The sequence below is a fragment of the Lissotriton vulgaris genome, chromosome 7, assembly GCF_964263255.1.
Source record: "Lissotriton vulgaris chromosome 7, aLisVul1.2, whole genome shotgun sequence".
NCBI lineage: Eukaryota > Metazoa > Chordata > Amphibia > Caudata > Salamandridae > Lissotriton > Lissotriton vulgaris.
In genome coordinates this window covers 1,320,112,695-1,320,131,721 of record NC_141695.1, presented here as the reverse complement: position 1 = coordinate 1,320,131,721, position 19,027 = coordinate 1,320,112,695, and the positions used below count along the sequence as shown (strand labels likewise).

The 19,027-nt window shown below is 41.5% G+C and overlaps 1 protein-coding gene across 1 annotated transcript; it reads left to right on the top strand.

The window, feature by feature from the left end:
* Positions 1-2,016: 2,016 nt before the first annotated feature.
* Positions 2,017-16,569, top strand: LOC147703595 (serine protease 27-like). Its single transcript, XM_086931937.1, has 6 exons — positions 2,017-2,129; positions 5,999-6,097; positions 8,954-9,116; positions 10,924-11,195; positions 13,349-13,521; positions 15,350-16,569. Exons 1-6 carry the CDS (start codon positions 2,084-2,086, stop codon positions 15,665-15,667), a joined length of 1,071 nt encoding a protein of 356 aa, XP_086788063.1. The 5' UTR covers positions 2,017-2,083; the 3' UTR covers positions 15,668-16,569.
* The last annotated feature ends 2,458 nt before the right edge of the window (positions 16,570-19,027 follow it).

Below are 19,027 nucleotides of genomic sequence, written 5' to 3'. Positions count from 1 at the left end.
ACCTTATCAGAAGTCCAGTGGTTGAATGAGTCTGTTGGGGACGGCAAGGTGTTGGACATCTAATTAAAATGAAGGTGATTGACACTATTTCAAACCAATGGTTGAGGTGGGCTCGCTCAGGTAAGCCAACAGTTTGCTGGGGGATGTTCCAAGCCCATTCACTGAGTATTGAACATTAGCGGTTGGCGTAACCAGGCGTAAATATTGTCCTCGATAAAGACAGGGAAATATTTGGTTCTTCTACCAGCGAAATATGGACAAAGTAGGAACTGTGTTCCTGAAATCAGCAGTGCAGTGGGTAGATTCTATGGTCCTCATGGCCGTATTGGCCATCTTTATATCTTATATCACATTTTCTGTGATTGTTTTATTTGGGGTTTTCATAATGCTCATACTTCTTCGCAGTCACTTCAGAGCACATCCAGTAAGAATGAAATGGGGAGAAACTCATATGACTGGCTTGTGAGGTAAGAATTCTTATGTACATTATGGCATATGTCTGTCATAGTGGTAATAAACAGGTGAGTCCTCCGCTCTCTGCCAAAACCTCCGGAAGTCTTCTTTGCCCCTGAGATGGGCTGGTTTGAATTCTAGTGTGGGGAGCCTTGTGTGTAATGAGGTATCCGAATCTAGCCAGTTGTATGAGTGGTTACTTGGGCAGTTCCATCTTAGGCATCCGATTGGCTCCCAGAGGCAAAGACTTGTGTGAGGTAGTCTGGTGCTTTGCAGTGCCTTATGAACTAGGCAAATAGTCTTGAAGTGGGATACTTCTATGTCTGGTAGTCTACTTAAGCACATCTGGCTATAGTTCTTTCCTGGGAGATAGGCAATTTAAAGATGATATGGGAGTACAAGGAAAGTATTGGGCATACAGAGTGTACAAGTGGTATTGATCTGGCGTTCTATGCAGATGAATGTGTTTTAATTGAATTTGGTGCCATTCTACCAGCGATGTTAGCAAGTTATATTTTGGTACATGGGAACATAGGGGATGTTATGTAGGAATAAGATAATGATCTAATATTTTGAGGAGTTAGAGTGGTCAAATGGTACTATACATTTGGATCACACTTACAGGCTATACGTTGGTGCGCATCAAGTTTGGGGAGTTTGTTTGACTACAAAATGGCCAGAGTCTATAGGGCAAAATGACTGGGTTGACCAGGTGATTATGTTTTCAAGATGTCTCTGGAGGGGTTTGAGGACAAGCGTGAACTCTGGAAGGGTGGGGGATGCTCAAAGTTAGAAGGAAGACCATTTAACACGAAGAGGTTGGGCAATTTGAAGAAATAAATCTATGAGCAGGTTCTGTCGAGGCTAGTCAATTAATACTCAAGGACCAGTGTGATCATATGACTTGTGTAAGTCACTGGTGAATCCCATGTTTTTTCTGCAAAGGGTTGACATAGCTTCTGGAGACAATTTTATGTCTTGTGGGATAATGTTAACTTCAGAATCCAACAGGGCACTGGAGTTTTAGGCTTTTTGATGGGGTGTGGTTGAGAACATCCCATAGGTGGGAACCCAATGAACTGAATGGTAGAAGGGTCAGTAAACACAATTTCCACCCTGGCAGCACAGTTTGATTACATCATTTAGTATCTCTATATTTGTAAACGTGACACCCTGGTGTACAACTTGAATTATCAGAAGTTGTGAGTCACATGCTGACTGCTTGATGTCACTGTTGAGTCAACAGCAGCTCACCCATGGGTTCTAGTACCTGTAGAAACTCTACCAGCTTTGAGTCCCGAGGCTACAGTATTCTCCGGCAGCACCACATGTACAACAACACAACGTGGCACGGTTAGTACAGGATGCGGGATCCAGCAATCCCTGGAACCGGTTTAACCACATTTTTCAAGAGTCTCCTTTGAGAAGGAAGTATAGCGTTGAAGAGCTTGGGATTGCAACATCTGTGGTATTTTCCCTGCCTTCTTCAACGGACAGACAATATAAGAAGCGCTCTGCTGCAGTTCCAAACAAGAACATCAACAGCACAGATAAACATACAGTCCCTGGGTGCAGAGACAAACAGGCAAGCCCAGACACAAGGAGGCAGAAGCCAACACTGATCCAGAAAATGGGACCAACCTCATTGTTTGCAGCTCTATTCGTCCTCTTCCTGGGTAAGATTTTTTTGTAACAAATGTAGCCCTGTTGATTGTCTTCGTAATTTTGAATATCCAAGGCCTGTTTAGGCCAAGCATAGAGACAAAAATTACGGGAAACGTGATCCAATTATTTAACAGTAGGTATATTTTGAAAATATTTGGAATGATTGTTCACTTTGATTTCCGACAAAGGCCAAAATATCTACTTTATTATTATGCCACCTAAATAGCCCAAAACTTTGGCCTGGGAGATTATAAACTGTAGACTCAGCTCAGCACAAGATGCATACATTTACGAGCTGCCTGGAAGGTCTGCTGGTACCTGTTGAAATACTTTCAAAAGGAAAAGCAGGTGATCAGCCAGGCTGCTAGGGTAATACCTTTCTTATTGTCCTGAATGCAACAGGGCACGCGTTCTGCATATTGTGATCCTATGAGGTGGCTCCTGCAGCTAGCCCTCCATGACTTCCGCCTTGAAGCTGCCAAGGCAAGTAGCCTGTGATGCGTTTCATAACGAGATTTTGGAAGGATTTCTGAATCCCTGGCCAGAGGAAGGTTGCATTTGGCTAGGAATATGGCAAAGGTGGCCGAAAAGGCTGTGTATGTGGTTGTGACCAACATAATTGATCAGTTGCACCGACCAGACCAGATACCTTGAGGGACAACAGACTTTCTTATGCTCATTCATTTTGGACTGATCACGGCATACATATGTCTTAGGGCGACTCTGGCCTTTATTTAGAGTTTGGCACATGGGATACTCAGACAAAACGTGACGGATACTCCATCCACCGTATTGCAAGTGCCATAGGTTAAACTGCTCTTGTAATATGGCATATATAACACCAGGACCGGTGCCTGTCAATGGCACTTTGACGATGCCCCCTCGGCGGATACCATAACTGTTTGTACTTACCTCGGAGCCCGAGCAACCTTGGCCGATGCCCAGTGGAGCTGTCCTATGCAGCTATAGAGGAGTTTTGGCTCTGGTTCACTCCCTCGGCCGACACCTACCCAGCCGGACATCTGACATTGTTTTCCTCATCGCCCTGTTGTGTTTCCTTCCCTCCCCCGCATCTCATCTTTTTGTTTTCTCCTATGACCTTACTTGAAACTTGTAATTGATGTAACTATGTTACCTGTAATGCTCTGATCCTCATGTAAAGCGCTCTGATACCTCCGGGTCTAGCCAGCGCTATATAAAAGTTAGCAAATAAATAAATAACTAAATAAATAAAATAATATGGCAGACAGGATATCTTACACGTTTGTGACGAAGTATCCCATCCGCCTAACTCTAAATAAAGCCTTCTGTCTATAAGAGGCCAATGAGTTTCCTTGGTGGCCTATACGATGTCTCTCAATGTGGTTTCCTCATCAGTGCTTTTCATGGCATGTTTGTGGTGTCCTAATTTTACACACTGTCATTATTGTATGGCCTAGTTAGGTTTCTACGACGATTGTATAATATAAATAATTTCAAGCGTTTTTGTTGACTTTTTAGACTTTTTAGTGCTTGAAGGATTATATATTTATTTATAAGGATTGTTTGCCGTCATGTGTTGGGCTACTGTGGCGATACAGACTTTCCATAAATTATAGAGTTACTCTTTGTATTTTGATTTAGTTGCGGCATTTTATGGCAATTTTAAGATTTGAAGGCGTAAATTAAAGGCACCATTAACCCTCAGTGAATATGTAGAACAGTGATATGTTATCCACAACTTTCAAACATGTTATTTCACGCAACATGACTCCACGTGTTCATATTACGACTTAACACACGAAGATTGGATTTCCTATTGAAAATGTGTTTTTGAAAACTACTAGGAATGAAAAATAGAGAAAAAAGATCAGTTAATCCCCTTTTCGTGTGAAGCGACAGCATTCCAGCATTGACATGACAAAACCTAAAAGGGGCGCATTCATAAAAAAAGAACTGCAGTATAATATAATATCATATAGTATCATTTCATAGCAGATATATCATATATCATATTATATATAATATATATATATCGTATAAGCATATCATATTTATCATAAATTATGTATCATATCATATAGCATAGCATACAAATTGAAAATGTAAATGCTATAGAAAGGCAGAAGAGCACAGAAGTGATATCTATAGCACCTTTAGCTTACAATCTAAACAGAGGACTCTTCGCGAACGTGACGTCAGACATATGGGTTGTGATTCTTTTTTCATTTAAAGAAGCGGCCGCTAAGGTCCAGTTTAATGACCAGGCGTAAGTTCCCAAATGGATCCTTTCAGGTTTTAGCAGAGATCCTGTTCTCAAGAACCATAAAAGAGAGAGAGCGAGTGTACCCCGAGCGACCATGATTTTTTGGGGTTCATAATCGTCCTGGCAGCGCTGTCAAAAATGGTTGAATGAGCTGGCAATGGTGTGCAATAAATGTCGGGAAGAGCAGCCGGCTGCTTTGATCCTGATAGCTGAAAAAGGCTGTACACACTTTATATTTCCCGCACTGGACAGATGCCAAAGCATGCTGTTACTGGAGAGCAGAACTCAGTGTACGCCGCATCTTCCTTGAACTCAGCTAGGAAGGAGCTACGCACTTACGTAACACGTGGGCCTGCAGCACCGAGCGCGTGACAGCATCTCGATTCCCTGAGTTGTGTCCTAGATTACTTAATTCTTACGGGATGATTCGCCCTCACTCCTCCTCGCCAGGTACATTCCATCTACTTCCGGTCCTGACTCACTCCACTATTCCCTCTCATCGACGCCTGCACGTTCATGGTTCACTCTTGTCAGTTTCATGTGCAGATCCTGTGCACGTGCCTTACCTTTGGTCCAGATTCATTAGTAAGCACTTCCTGTGTTTTGGAAAGCTGCCGCTCATTCTTAAGTGGCTGGTTACAGGTGCCCTGGCAATGCCCAGTAACACGCACAGAGCACAAACTATATTACTTTTTATAATATTCAGAAGATAATTCCGGAAAGATTTGACTCAACAGTTCTACTTTTTGTATACTTCCTTTAATGTATGCGAACCAGAAAGAAGCAATAATCCCCAGAAGTTTTAGCAGGTTTGGACTTGATTATAGGCCAATCTGGCAGGACTGGTCTGTCAGATTAGTGTGTGGGCCAGTTTTTAGGTGTTTGTGGGCCTTATTTATGGTTTGGTGGACCACTTCTTACTGCTGATTGTATTCCTATAACCACAAACATTGCCTGCAGCAAGCACACATCCATGCAGTCTTCCTTACCTGCAATACACCTATATGTAGCTTATCTTTCCAAGTTCAAAACTGCCCATGTTTGAAAATGTGGGTCACTTTTTAGCCATCTGATTCGCTAACGGGTGACAATTCTAATTGAGTGCCTGGGCCTATAATCTGACCCAGTACGACCCGGTTCACCAGGTATTGAGGAGACGTTTTATTTCGGTGATATCAAGTTCCGGAAATCTGAGGGACAAGAGTTGATGCCCTTTAGTCCCCTGTGCAGTGAGGAGTAACATACAGGAATCGGTGTGTCTGCACTGGTTCCCACAAGTAAACCTGTATTTCCAGACATTTCATAATGGAAACAGTCTTCAGTGTATGTTATGATGAAGGGGGGGGGGGGGCTCATTTAAAAAAAGCACCACATATACCAGGCGCAGTAACACCTCTCCATTGGTGTCTGTAGTGGTTTTTTTTTTTGCCAAACTGGGATTACTGGGCCATTGTTGACGGACAAAGGTGGCATGTGAGATTGAGACCCATTACCAGTGAGGGGCACCAAACATGGTGGTTCAGACACAGGACTGTTCTCTTGAAATGTGGTTGTTCCTTTAGTTGGTCTACGCGCTTGTGATAAAGTGGATCCTACTGCCCACTTTTAACTGCTTCTCTTGTCATTATTCTGCAGGCAACAGCCATGCGAACTCGCTCCGCTCAGCGCCCAGCACCATGATCCCTGACATCATGACCTTTGACTCCAGCCCCAACAACGTGAACCGTAACAACGGTAAGTGCTGCAGCCCACCTCCAATAAACAGAGAGCAGTTCAACATAGGAAAAGAAGTGGTAAGCGTTTACCTTTTGTGCTTCTTCTACATGAAGGCCAGGAGCAATCAGGATCTGAAAGTTCCCTCAACACAAGACAAAGGGTCTGATTTAGACTATGGAGTTTGTATTGCACTCATTTTATGCAACAGAGTAAAATACTCTATCGCTCTGACAGAGTAACTATCCTCCCAACTTAGAGTTAAGCCTTGACGGAAAGTGCCGTCACAGCGGATTCTGTAAATGAGGTAAAAGTTTGACAGACTGTGACATCTATCCAATCTTTAAGAACTTTGATTTGGTCAATGGTTGCTACCATCCATTCTAATTGTGATCAAATTAGTTCCCAGCCTGATGCTTCTAGTGCTGTGTTAAATATGGCAATAGCAGATCAAAATACATGTATCTAAAATGAAGCCTGAGCAAGGCATGCAGCGGTCATGCAGATATGTTTCAACCCAGCATAGCACGATTCTCATCAAGACCGGTTTCACTTACTTATCATACGCACCATCACATCTCTGATCTGTAACACTGTCTGCTGCAAACATTAATAAACTCAATATATGGTCACAGAATTTTTCAGATGGTTACACACTGTACCTTTGATTTTACATTATGGTTTTGGTCTTGTTGTAAAGTAGTTCCTTGCTACAAACAGCAGCGCACATTTGTCAGCAGCAGCTTTTCAATTCCTGGGAGAGGGTTTACACCAGGGGTCTCCAACCAGTAGCTCGGGAGCTACTGGTAGCTCACTAGCACCCTCAAAGTAGCTCTCAGAGGTGAAGCCAAACCAAGCCAATCTCAGAGATTCTGTGTATATTAAAGAAGGCAGCACTGCTCATTTCACTACCCTTAAGAGTTACAGACAGCCAAACCAATGGCAGGGCCTGTTGATAACACTCAAACACACACTGTGGTGGCCTATCAATCAAACAATCAGGGATGTATAGAGCGCACTACTCACCTGTGAGGGTCTCCAGGCACTGGGGGAGTGTGTGGGGGGATTTGTGCAGCTTTGGTCATTTGAAAAGCCAGGTCTTATGGCTCTTCCTGAATGCTTTCAGTGTGGGGCTTCATCTGATGCTGAGGGGGAGTTCATTCCAGGTCTTGGCCATGATGTAGGAGAAGGGCGTGCCTCCTGTCTGGTTCTGTGGATGCAGAGGATTTCGGCCAAGGCCTGGTCAGCGGAGTGGAGGTTTCTTTTCGGGGTGTAGAAGGAGATTGAGGTATTGAAGACAGGTGTTGTGGAGGGCTTTATAGGTGTGTGTGAGCAGCTTGAAGGTCGCTCTTTTTTCGACGGGTGAGCAAGGGGAGTGCTCGTTTATGCTGGGTAATGTGGTCTTGTGGTGGGATGTTGAGGATGAGTGGCTGCGGCGTTCTGGACAGTCTGAACTTTGTGGAGTTGAAATTTGTTGATTCCGGTATAGAGGGCGTTTCCGTAGTGCAGCCTGCTGGTGATGAGTGTATGGGTGACGGTCTTCCTTCATTTGGGGGTGGGTGCATATGAAGGTCTTGCTGAGTATGTTGAGGGTATTTAAGCATGTGGAAGCTGCAGCGTTGGCCTATGGGTCTGCCACATGAAACATGTTTATGCACTTTAAATCTGAGTTGGTGAGACTCACTACTGTGTGGCACACTGCATGTGATGATTTGAATGTTTCTTGATTACAAGCATTTAATATTGATAAACGTTTTCCTAGTATTCTGCTGATAACTTCACCTGGAATTGATTGGTGGTTACTACTGATAATTGTGCTTAGGGTGGTCATAGTGTAATGTTAATATATATCATCAGCATTTGACAGTGATAAAATATGCTAGTAGCTCAGCAGGACTTTCCTTGAGCAGAATTAGCTCTCACTTCAGAAAAGGTTGGAGACCCCTGGTTTACACTAAAGGCTCACAGCTCCAAGAACTGCTCTCGCCACCAAAGTCCTACTGAAGGCAGCACTACCTGACCCTCTGTCGAGCTCTTGACACAGTGCACACCAGCCACGTTGTCTTTGCCAGTGCTTGTTAGTTCTTAGGCCTTTCCCCTTTTTAGCACTGTCATTTGAACATCACTCAGTGTGTGGGGACAGAAGATTTCCCCAGGCACTAGGCCTTGCAGTGTTCCTACTCAGCTAAACTGACTATAAAACAGCAAATGATTTTAAACGACCATAATATAACAGCCTATTGCACAGGAGAGGCTAGCACCCACTCAAAATACCTACTCTTAACATAAAAAGGACATACATTTTCGTCTTTTTCTCATGACCACGATATTCTTGCTTCCTACAGTTCACTGTCCCCATCACAGCATTCCCTAACATATGAGGGACTATTAAACTTCTCTTGCCCTTGGTCAGCATGTCCACCAATGCTTAATTTGTTAAAAATAGATCAGGGGTCCTCATTTTTTCTCAAGAGCACGCCAAAGCTCGCTATCATTTACTCCACCTCTTGCCTCTTTCTTCCATCAACCTAGACCTGCTATCTCTTTATTTCTCTCTTAATTACTTCCTTTGTCAAAGTTTTATTATATTTTGCTTCCTCCTTCTTTCTGCTTTTCTCTTACCAGCGCTGGCTCAAAGTCTGATGACAAAAAAATAAGGCTTGTTACTAAAAAAATGAGTGCTGGTGGCCACCACCTGTGTCTTCCAGCACAAATTAAAGAACAGATCACCACACACACTCAAATGAGTGCAGAATGCTGTTTTAGTAATAAGAAAGTAAATGTCTGGCTCATTAGTGGGCTGAAGAGACATTTTTTGTATGTGTCTGTAAATGTCATTTTAGACTCAATAACAAATCTCCTTTTTCCTTCGTGTAGTCTGCGGCAGATCCAGAGGTCAGAGCCGGATCGTTGGAGGACAAGATGCCCGCAGCGGCGAGTGGCCCTGGCAAGTCAGCGTCCGCATGTCAGACCGTGATATTTGTGGGGGTGTCCTCATAGCGGATAAATGGGTGCTGTCCGCTGCTCACTGCCTCAAATGGTAAGTGTCCGTACTCCCTCTTCATATCCTATCACGTTTGGAATCTCATGAAGGCAAAAAGGGGATTGGTGGTGCAGTCAGAAATTGTTGCGCCTAAGTCAACAGCAGCTCCTTATATGAACTTTGCAATGCCCATTAATGTTCCTATAGCTCTGTCTATTGTACTGAAGAGGCACATATGTGAGTAACTTTACTCCAAAGAAAGTGTTGTGTAAACACTCATGCCATTCACTGCATTTGACAGAATGTTCTCCCCTCAAACACCATCCATAGAATTCAGGCAGCAGTACAATGCATCAGTCGTGGCAGCCATTGTTCACAATGTTACTTGGCTTCCAGCTGTTTATGGCCAGGGATGTTTCAACACAGAAAACCATGCCTTAACATTTGCCTTCTGCAGGTCCCATTTGAAAACAACTCCCAACACGTTATGTACAGAGATTTAATTGTGCTGCACTAATTTGACATTGTCTGCATTGGTTTTACAGTGGAAAGCTCATTCAACAGCAATGCATTGTGATTTCAATATGGTGTGAGAGTATTTTTTTAAAGGGGCAATACAGCATAGAGAAATAAATCGCTTTTCCCAATCCTACATTTCTAGAGAAAAAATCGCTTTGCCCAAGACTACATTTCTAACAATCAGCAACAATAAGCATTCGAGAATGTTCCTTTGCTTGAGGATGTCCACCTTGATTTTGAGAACTATTGTGACATCGTTCAGAGAATGGGCCCTTTAATATAGGAGATAGCGTGCAGCGTCATTGCCACAATTCAGGCCACCAGTAGTTAAGGTCCTCCCCTTTCTCAAGTTTATGCTCTAAATGTTCCCGTTGCACGTTTTTTATAGTCTAATATCCCATTCAAATATCATGCCATGAAATGTTTTGAATGGAAAACATAATAAATCTATTTATAGACTATGATAAGCCTTAAATCTATGAATGGGAAATATGTGGCGTCAGTAAACCCCTAGGATCCAGAAGCAAACACCTTCGGTCCAGTTACTGGTACAGCACAGCATATCGGCAGATAAATGTTCTTATTCACACGACCTCAGAGGCATGCAAGGGTCCTCGACTCTGGGACACTCCAAAGGGGCCAGCCACCATGCACCATGGGTCTGCTAGGGCCTATTTTACACCCTTGCGTACAGTGAGACACCTGTGTGGGTGGGAGAAAGCATTGCAGCTTAACTTCCTTCCCTCACTATGTTGGATTAGGTTATGAATTTCAGTGAAACTTTGTGACCCATACTAGTAATTACTCATCTGCAGTACTCAGTCCGGGTCAACACACCACAAAGGGAAGGGGTTGCTGGGGTGAGGATGCAGAGTTTGCAAATAACAATGTTAGATAGGAAGGAGGTTCAGGAGAAAAAAAACAACAAAAAAACATTTTTTCAGGACAAGAGTCGAAATAAACACAATAGTTTCCCAGCATTATTGATGAGGGAAACATCACTTACAACGCATTCATTACAACGCACTATCATTACAACGCAACCATTACAACGCAAACCATTACAACGCATTGCGCTGGGGGGCGCTCTAGGATAGGGAATATATTTAATTTACTATCCAACACCTTCCCTACTATCCACGGGGACTGGAGTTGGAATAGTAAATTAAATAATTCACTATCCAGCGCTTAAAAGCACTATGCGTTGTAGTGGTATGCGATGTAAAAACCGCGTTGTAACAGCAGGCGTTGTAATAGCCTGCGTTGTAACGTCACCAATCCATTGATGAAGACAAAAAATACAAATGTGGTTAGAGTATTTAACATATCTGTTGTTCTCTTTCAGGGCGCGTCCCAAACATATCTCGGTGGTCCTCGGGACCTTGCAGCTATCCGGCAGCAATCCCCATGCTGTGATCTCGAAGGTGAAGAGCATCAGACGGCACCCCAACTACGATTTCCAGAGTAGATCCCCTGGAGACCTTGCTCTGGTGGAGCTGCAGACCCCTGTGAACTTCACTGACTACATCATGCCCGTTTGCCTCCCTGACTCGCCGGTCCACTTCCCCACTGGGATGGGCTGCTGGGTCACCGGCTGGGGGTACATCTCTTCTCAAGGTAAGGGGATCTGGCCATGGAAGACCCTCCAGAGCATGCACCATCGTTATCTCCTGTATTTTAGCAGAACCCTACTTTGCAACTTCTCATGGCAAGTAAGGGACGTGTATGACATTACCACGCCTTACGTCACCACGCACATCTTTACATCGCCGAATTTACAACGCATACCACTACCACGCATTTACTTTCACTCACATTAGAAACACCTTCCCCTCGCATTCCACTACCATGCATACTTTTACCATGCTTGCTGTTTCTGAAAAATCCTGTCACAGTATTACCCTGCCACCTACCGTTAAAAAAATGATACATTAATTGCCTTTGTTGTTTACAGGGTTGGTGCTCTTTGAACATTTTATAATGTTTGGGGGGATGGGTGACGTCCCAAACCCCCTTTTTAAATTACTCTCAAATGGGTGTTTTTGTCTTGTGTTGTAAAGACTTGCATGCCAACAGTCTTTACGATGTAAAAAATGAGTGTAAAATGTAAGACGAAGTAAAAACTTCGTGGTGAAGGCGGTTTACCGCAAGGGTTAGGTTAGCATAAGCATAATTGGCAATTAGTTGAATGCAACAAGCAGTATTGTAAAGAAATGTATGTCATGGCACCAAAAACTATGACAGATAGGAGCCAGCGGCGGTCCCTCCTGAATATAATTTCCACTGATGCACACTTGGTTGTGTGATCTAGTTGTCAGGCATGAAACCAGGAGACGTGGGGGCGTATTTACAAGCCTCTAAAACCTTCGGAGTGTCACTTTTCCACTTAACGTAGCTTGTAAATACGCCCCTAACTGCAGCAGTCCACTGCAGCTAAAGGGCGGGCAGTGGTGGTTGCTGTGGGTCTGCCACTGCAACACCCACTGCTTTTAATGCTGCCCCAGATTTACAAGGCTGGGGCAGAGCCAAAAACGAAGGCCAGGTAAAATCTGGTTTTAGGATGGCGATACGAGGAGAAATTATTAATTTCTCCTCATATTATGCTCTTTCTATCTGTGCTGCATTCTGCAGCACACATAGAAAGAGCAAATTGCCTTTAAAGATTGTTTATGTGCAGGAAGGTGTCCCTTCCTGCACATAAACAATAGCCCCTGCAGCGCAGGAACCCTTGAAACATGGCGCAAGGGTGTCTGCACTGGCACTAGGCAGCATTTTTAGCTCCAGCGCTAGAGGAAGTTCAGGGGTGTGCTGATTTTTGCAAATACAACACATCCCTTCGTTTTGAAAATGTCGGAGCGCGGCGTTGCCAAATTTGGCATTACACCGCGCACCACCATTTTCTTGTAAATATGCCCCATGGTTTCTTATGCCTGTTTCCTCAACTCACCAAATTGTGTGATACTGTAAAAATCTGGTAATCCACTTAAGGACTATTTTCCTCAACTGCCAGAATTATTGCTCAGAAACTGGTTAATCCTTAATATTAGGCATAGTAAAAAAATCTGTATGTAAATAAATGCACACCATATAAATTACTTAATTTCACGTGTGATCACAGTAGTCATCGTGCATTAAGATTTTTATTTGACATTTAAACCAAAACTGCTCCCATTCCCGAAATTTACTGTCACTTTTTGAAACTGAACAGCCCTCAAAACTTTCTCCAAATGTCATTGCATAGTGTTCTGTGAGCTAACTGTGTATGTCAGTAATGTCATTTTAAATTTGGAGCATACATTTTAAATTTGACGTAGATTCTATTAGTTGGGACAAAAATAGCATACTTTTCAAGTTTCTCCAGACAAAAAGGGTGGATTCTGGGGAAAACCTGGCAGCAGCAAAGATGAAACAAAATAGCAGCATTTTGATACACTTTTCTCTTCTCTCTAAATAAGGCAGAAACACAATAACGTCATGCCAAATTCAGTAGATGTGAATTACTAGCATGATTCAAATACCCAAATCATAATTAAGTTAAATCAAGGAAATCAATGACTATGCCCAGCAGGGCTGGCAAAGGGGGAAGAACACTAAAAGCAAGACTGAAAATGGGGAAGGTTAGAAGATGGCTGCTTATGCTTAAGAAAATAAAAGTGAGGCATTAAGGGCATTTAGTACAAAATGAAAGGGGGTGAGTGAGATATGCAGAGCTTATAAAAGAGTTGCACTGTTGAGAGAAGCCTAACATTTGCCTATTTTGTACATTGCAGAGGCACTCCCTTCCCCTGGCATCCTGCAGAAGGCCAAGCTGCCCCTCATTGATGCCGAAACATGCGATGAGCTCTACCACATCAAGAATGACTTGCTGAATGAAAACACCAGCCTGGTGAAAGAGGATAAGATATGTGCAGGATATGTGGAAGGGGGTAAAGATGGCTGCAAGGTGAGTTAAATCATTAACTAAGCTTCCAGGTTGAAAAGTGAAAACTTCAATTTGCTTGCGTATTGTGTAACTGGTTTTATGGGATTTTTCTTGGATGAATCCGTTGGAAAGCTAGATAGTGAGTTTCCAAGAACCACTACACTATATATAGCGCCTAGAGCAAATGTTTTCAACATTTCATGGGGCAAAAGCAATCAATACAAGTTTTACCCTATTATTTTCAATTTTTAGCTCCATGGGAAAAGACACTCTAATACACGTTAGAATGATGTATCCAATCAGCTTTCTTGGCCCCATTCTTCTTTACCCTCTTCATTGTGGCAGAAACCATGATTTATGGTTGTTCCACAATATTGACTACAATAATATCGACATTCAACAATGTTTATTTCACAGTAATACTGCCACTACATTATCAATGTAGATATAGAAAGGAACTGTAAATGTACCTATTTTAACGCCACATCTAAGCACCTTAGTGATAAAACTTCAGATTATATGATAGGATATTCAAAATCTGTCACCTGCCTCTGAATTGAAGATGTATAGGTAGATAAGTTTGAGAACCTTTTCTTCTCACGTTTGATTTTTATTATCCTTCAATGTTTGTGCTTTAAGGAGTGGGGTGTTTTTGGTTGTTCTACAAAGAGATCTTGCTCTATTAAATGTGAAAACACCAAGAACATGTACTTTTTAAGTCATGCATAGGTGGGTTTAAGAGTGAGGTTGTGTGAAACTCACTTGTAAACTCGTACATTAGGGGTACTTGGCAGTCCAAAACTTTTTCTATGATTTTCGCATCATATGACCTCTTGATCGCTGGTTTAGATGCAACATAACCTTTATGAAGCATGAATTGTTGAAAAATTGATAGCAGTCCCCCTGACTGGAATTATGTGCCCCACATGAGGTGTTCTTATGTCTCTGACCACCAGAGCCATCACCACTGAAGGTTTCTTGAAAATCAACACATAAATACAAATTGCTTTTTGGATGTGGTGTCTGCCCTCCTGACATGAGTAGAGCCCAACTGGCAGGGCATTTTGTTCTGAGAGGCTTTCCATGACTGTCAGTAATTTGCCTTCTCTGTAGAACAGCTGATACAGTTGATGCCTGCTGAGTGTCACTTGGCCCTCAGAGTTCCCCAGCAGTAGAGCATAGGATGGGGTGACTTTGAATTGAAAACTAAATTACATGAACATTTCTCACATTAATCTCTCAGTGAACTGGACCTCATCGTTGACATATGTCAGCTAACGCAGGTTGTGGTTCAAGTCTCAGCATGGCCAGCTCTTTTTTACATCAGTCTGTGATTGGTAAACTGAGTATCGTTACAATGGGTAGTAGTAACATCTGATATTTAGAACTCTTAGAAAAAGTGGACATGTAGTAAGTGCAGCTGTGAAAACATGTTCAAATTATTACAAATTAGTTTGGACTTTGCGGGGGCATCCTCTATTTTATGTGCAAAGCTAATGAAGAAATTAAATTGTTGTTGTAAAACTAAGGCTCCCGACTAAAACGCTAACCACTCCCTAAAACACATTGGCACTGTAAAAATGATGATGCCATATAAGCTAAATTCAAAATCCATACTCTGAATCATGGACCTAACAGTCCATCTCATTGTACATCAGTTATTTCGTCAGTTACGATATCATGGACAACAAGAGATTTATCTGCTGAGACTTTCCATGTGTGCCTTGGATGTGAAACTTGTTGATTTGAGTTGTGTCCTTGTGGTTGTAATTACAGAGGGGCTTGGGGCGGGCATATCTGCAAACGTAAAGTTCTGAAGCAATAGCATGACTTCCTTTATCCTTTTCAGGGGGACTCTGGTGGTCCACTGGTCTGCCAACAGGATGGGACCTGGCTGCTGGCAGGAATCTCGAGCTTCGGGGATGGCTGTGCATTGGCAAACCGCCCAGGCGTATACACCAGGATCCCTGCTTACATCGACTGGATCAAGCAGATGGTGCCGGAGATCAATAGCACCACCCTGAACCTCAAAATCACAGCCACTAGCCTGGTGCATCAGAATTTTGGAAGAGCTGCCAAAGTGAGCTCTAATGCCCACCTCCCCACCGTCAGCCTGACCCTGGTTACCATAGCCAGCATACTCCTGAGAAAACTTAGTGACATTTAAAATGTCAACTTATCACCCATAACCAACATCAACTCCGCCCAATCCCGCCTGATAAATGAGGGAACTAAGGGGCGATCCTCTTAGCATAAACTGATTGTACATTCACAGGTTATTACACAATGAAGGAACCCTACCACTGTGAATGAGAAGAAACAGACATACATGTCTGTATGATGGACTCCAGGCCAATGTTACATGAAGAATGTTCCTCTTAGGTGTGTATTGTGTGGAACACTATTTAAAATGTGAAATAGAGTGATATTTATTTATTATTACATTATTTATTCTTATGATTATTTAAACACCGCAGGATCTCAGTGTAGACACTAGATTACCCCAAGACACCCCAGTAAGAAGATTCAAAAATATGATGATAATATGGAAAAAATGAGCTGCTTCAAAATATGAAATTACTGTGGGTAGACTCCATAGCAGACAGCTGGCAGAGGACCAACATGGCTCCTATGGATTAAAGATTCAAATGTTATTCGAAGTGGGTAGAGTACTTGTAGAAAAGGACATATGGATGTGCCCAGCTGCCTTCTGGAACTCTAATCGCCAATGGATACCTGCATTGGGGAAGTCAGTGGTGAGGTGTCGGATCAGGAAATGCTGTCACAGGAAGTGATGCGCATCAAAGAATGATTTGTCACAGCTCAGAGGATGTAGAGCCACTCAGACCGGAGACATATCCTTGTTATAGGGGTTGTAACCAGAACTCCTACACTCCTTTCTAGATTAGAACGAGTTTCTCTTGCAAATTTACGTTTAATTGAAACACCCTAATTTTCAGAAACGTTGAGTAGAATCTATAGAAATTCTATGAAAACCCAATGGAAACTGCTTACTGCCCACTTCTCTTCCAAAACAAATTTACTGTGAAATCTGTGCAAAAATGCAATACAACCTATAATAGTCTGTAATGTCTGGCCTCTGGGTCAATTCATGTTATTTAAAATATTTATTTTGTACACTTTTCTAGAGTGCTTCTGAGAATGAAATAAACCGATCATGTTATTTACTATATGCTGTTAATAATAAAATACTTTGGTGACAATACGCATGTTTCAGTACATCTGGCAAAGTGTTTTATTTTTCGGGGGAAAGGATGAGGTAAGATACATTCTGCATGCAGTGTAATGAGAAAATGTGATTTTTGGCTGAGATAAAAAATAAAATTATGCAAAAACTGTCAGCTGTCCTATAAATGAGACTAGACAGGACCTGCTCTGATTTGAGTAGCTGATCTTAATGTTTTTATTGGTTAACTGGTTGTGTATATGTTATGTATAGTAATACAACGTGAAATCCTAATACTTAAAAATGCTGAATCAAACCATAAATTGAAATATCCTGTTACAAAAATGAAAATGGAACTTTAAAACATTCAAAGATTTTATTTCCCATCACTCTATTGGAAACATGACAGTCACGAGTAAATTATGCCAAGGGTACGATTTTAAATTGAACACCACTCTTTTGCACTAAATAATTTTGATGGCCACACAGAAAAAAATAATTAACAATGATACTTCAACTAAGCGTGGGATATAGTCAATCTATGGTTCCCTTGAACCAATTTTGCTTCTTTTTAAACATATTATTGGTACAATGGCGGTGCTGGAAGCAAAAGAAACAAGTAATGGCCTTGGCCTGGCATTGGTGCCTGAACTTGAGCTGGCAGAGACGGGAAGTATGTATTGCGCAGATGTGCACACTGCAAGAGCAGAACGTTGTCACTCACACTCTTGTAAGCCAATGGCTGGGGTAGGCTGACCCTGGGCTCCTTGCGTTATGCAGTTCTGTGGTGGGTGAAAGCAACAAATGAATGATACTACAGCAGACCGATGTATTAAGGGCCAGACTTAAAGTCCCTGCATTTAAGTAAGTTTAGTATATACATTGTTTATCAAAAACAAAAGACATAAAGGACCTGCATATGATTTTGTATAGTATATGTATTTTGTTTAGTCAAAAAGAAAAGTCTTAAAGCCCCTTCATGTAATATTGTATACTTGTGTTATTAAAAACAAAAGGCCTTTGTTGATGCCAGACTAACAGTAATGAATTTCCATCGGTATTACGTGAGAGGCTCATGTGCTGCCCAAAACCCTTATTTCTACTCCTGCACTGTGTCGGGATTATTACTCCCCTGTCAATAATGGAAATTATGCAGTAGAGACTGAGGAATCAGGATATGAAGATGGAGGCTATGGGTTTACTGCCTAATGACCTTATCTCATGTCAATATAATGACTTTGGTGTCCAACCTTTTCTTCTCCCCTATTCTTTATCTGTTATTGGCTCTCCTGCAATTATTTTGACATCCTCTTTACTTTGACTGCCTATATTGAGTGACGTAATCACTTTCCCAAATTTTTTAAGGAAAATGATTTCTGAAAGAATTATACTTTGGTGTTAGAGTTAAGGAAATCACTACATTATTAATAAAAAAGTAGCTTTATTTAAATTTTATTTGAATTTATCTTGAGTGTAATACAAAATCGAATTAAATAGCTGAATGAAATTTAAGTGAAATCCATATTTGCAGTTGAAGATGGTATAAAATAAGTGTGTTAAAATAAATTAAAATTCAATGTTTTAATAATGGTCAAAAATAGGGTTACAATTAGGTTCTTCGATTTTATTTTAGTACACTTTAATTTAGGTTTAAGTCAATAATTAATTTGATTTAATTTAGGTAGTTGAATTTGATTTGAATTCCATAAATGAAATAAATGATAGAGTGAGAGTTAGCTCTAGTATTATAATAGGATAATTAACTTATTATTTGTAGTTAAATGTAATCTAAAATAGGATTATGGGTAGCATTGGTGTTTATTTTAGTGCAATAAAATGTTTATATTGTCTTAATTTCATTTATGTTTGGTGTTAGGTTTAGAGTTAGAAATCGCCAACTTATCACTTTAATTAAATACTTAAATGTACATTAATTCAGTTTTGGGTTAGGGTAAAGGTTAGTATTGCTTACCATTCACTGTAATTGAAGTCCATGAAAAACAGATTAATGAAAGAGCATTTCACTCGGATTTAGGTTTAGACAGCGGAGGAAGTGAAGCTGTCACAAAGTAATCGGGCAAGAAAATGTACTTTCAATCCTATAATACGTGGAGAAAATAAAGATTGGTTGAAATAAAGGTGGGATTTAATAATATGGAGAGGCAAACACACTAGAGGACATACTGCCGACTGTGAACATTGTATTGAAAATATTGAAAAGTACAGTGTTCAGTTGACTATGATTGTCCATCACTTGGGAGACGACCCAAGTGAGAACACTACATTGGTACCCCAAGTCTTTCTCTATAGAGGGCAGCAATAAGGAGACAGTGGTGGAAT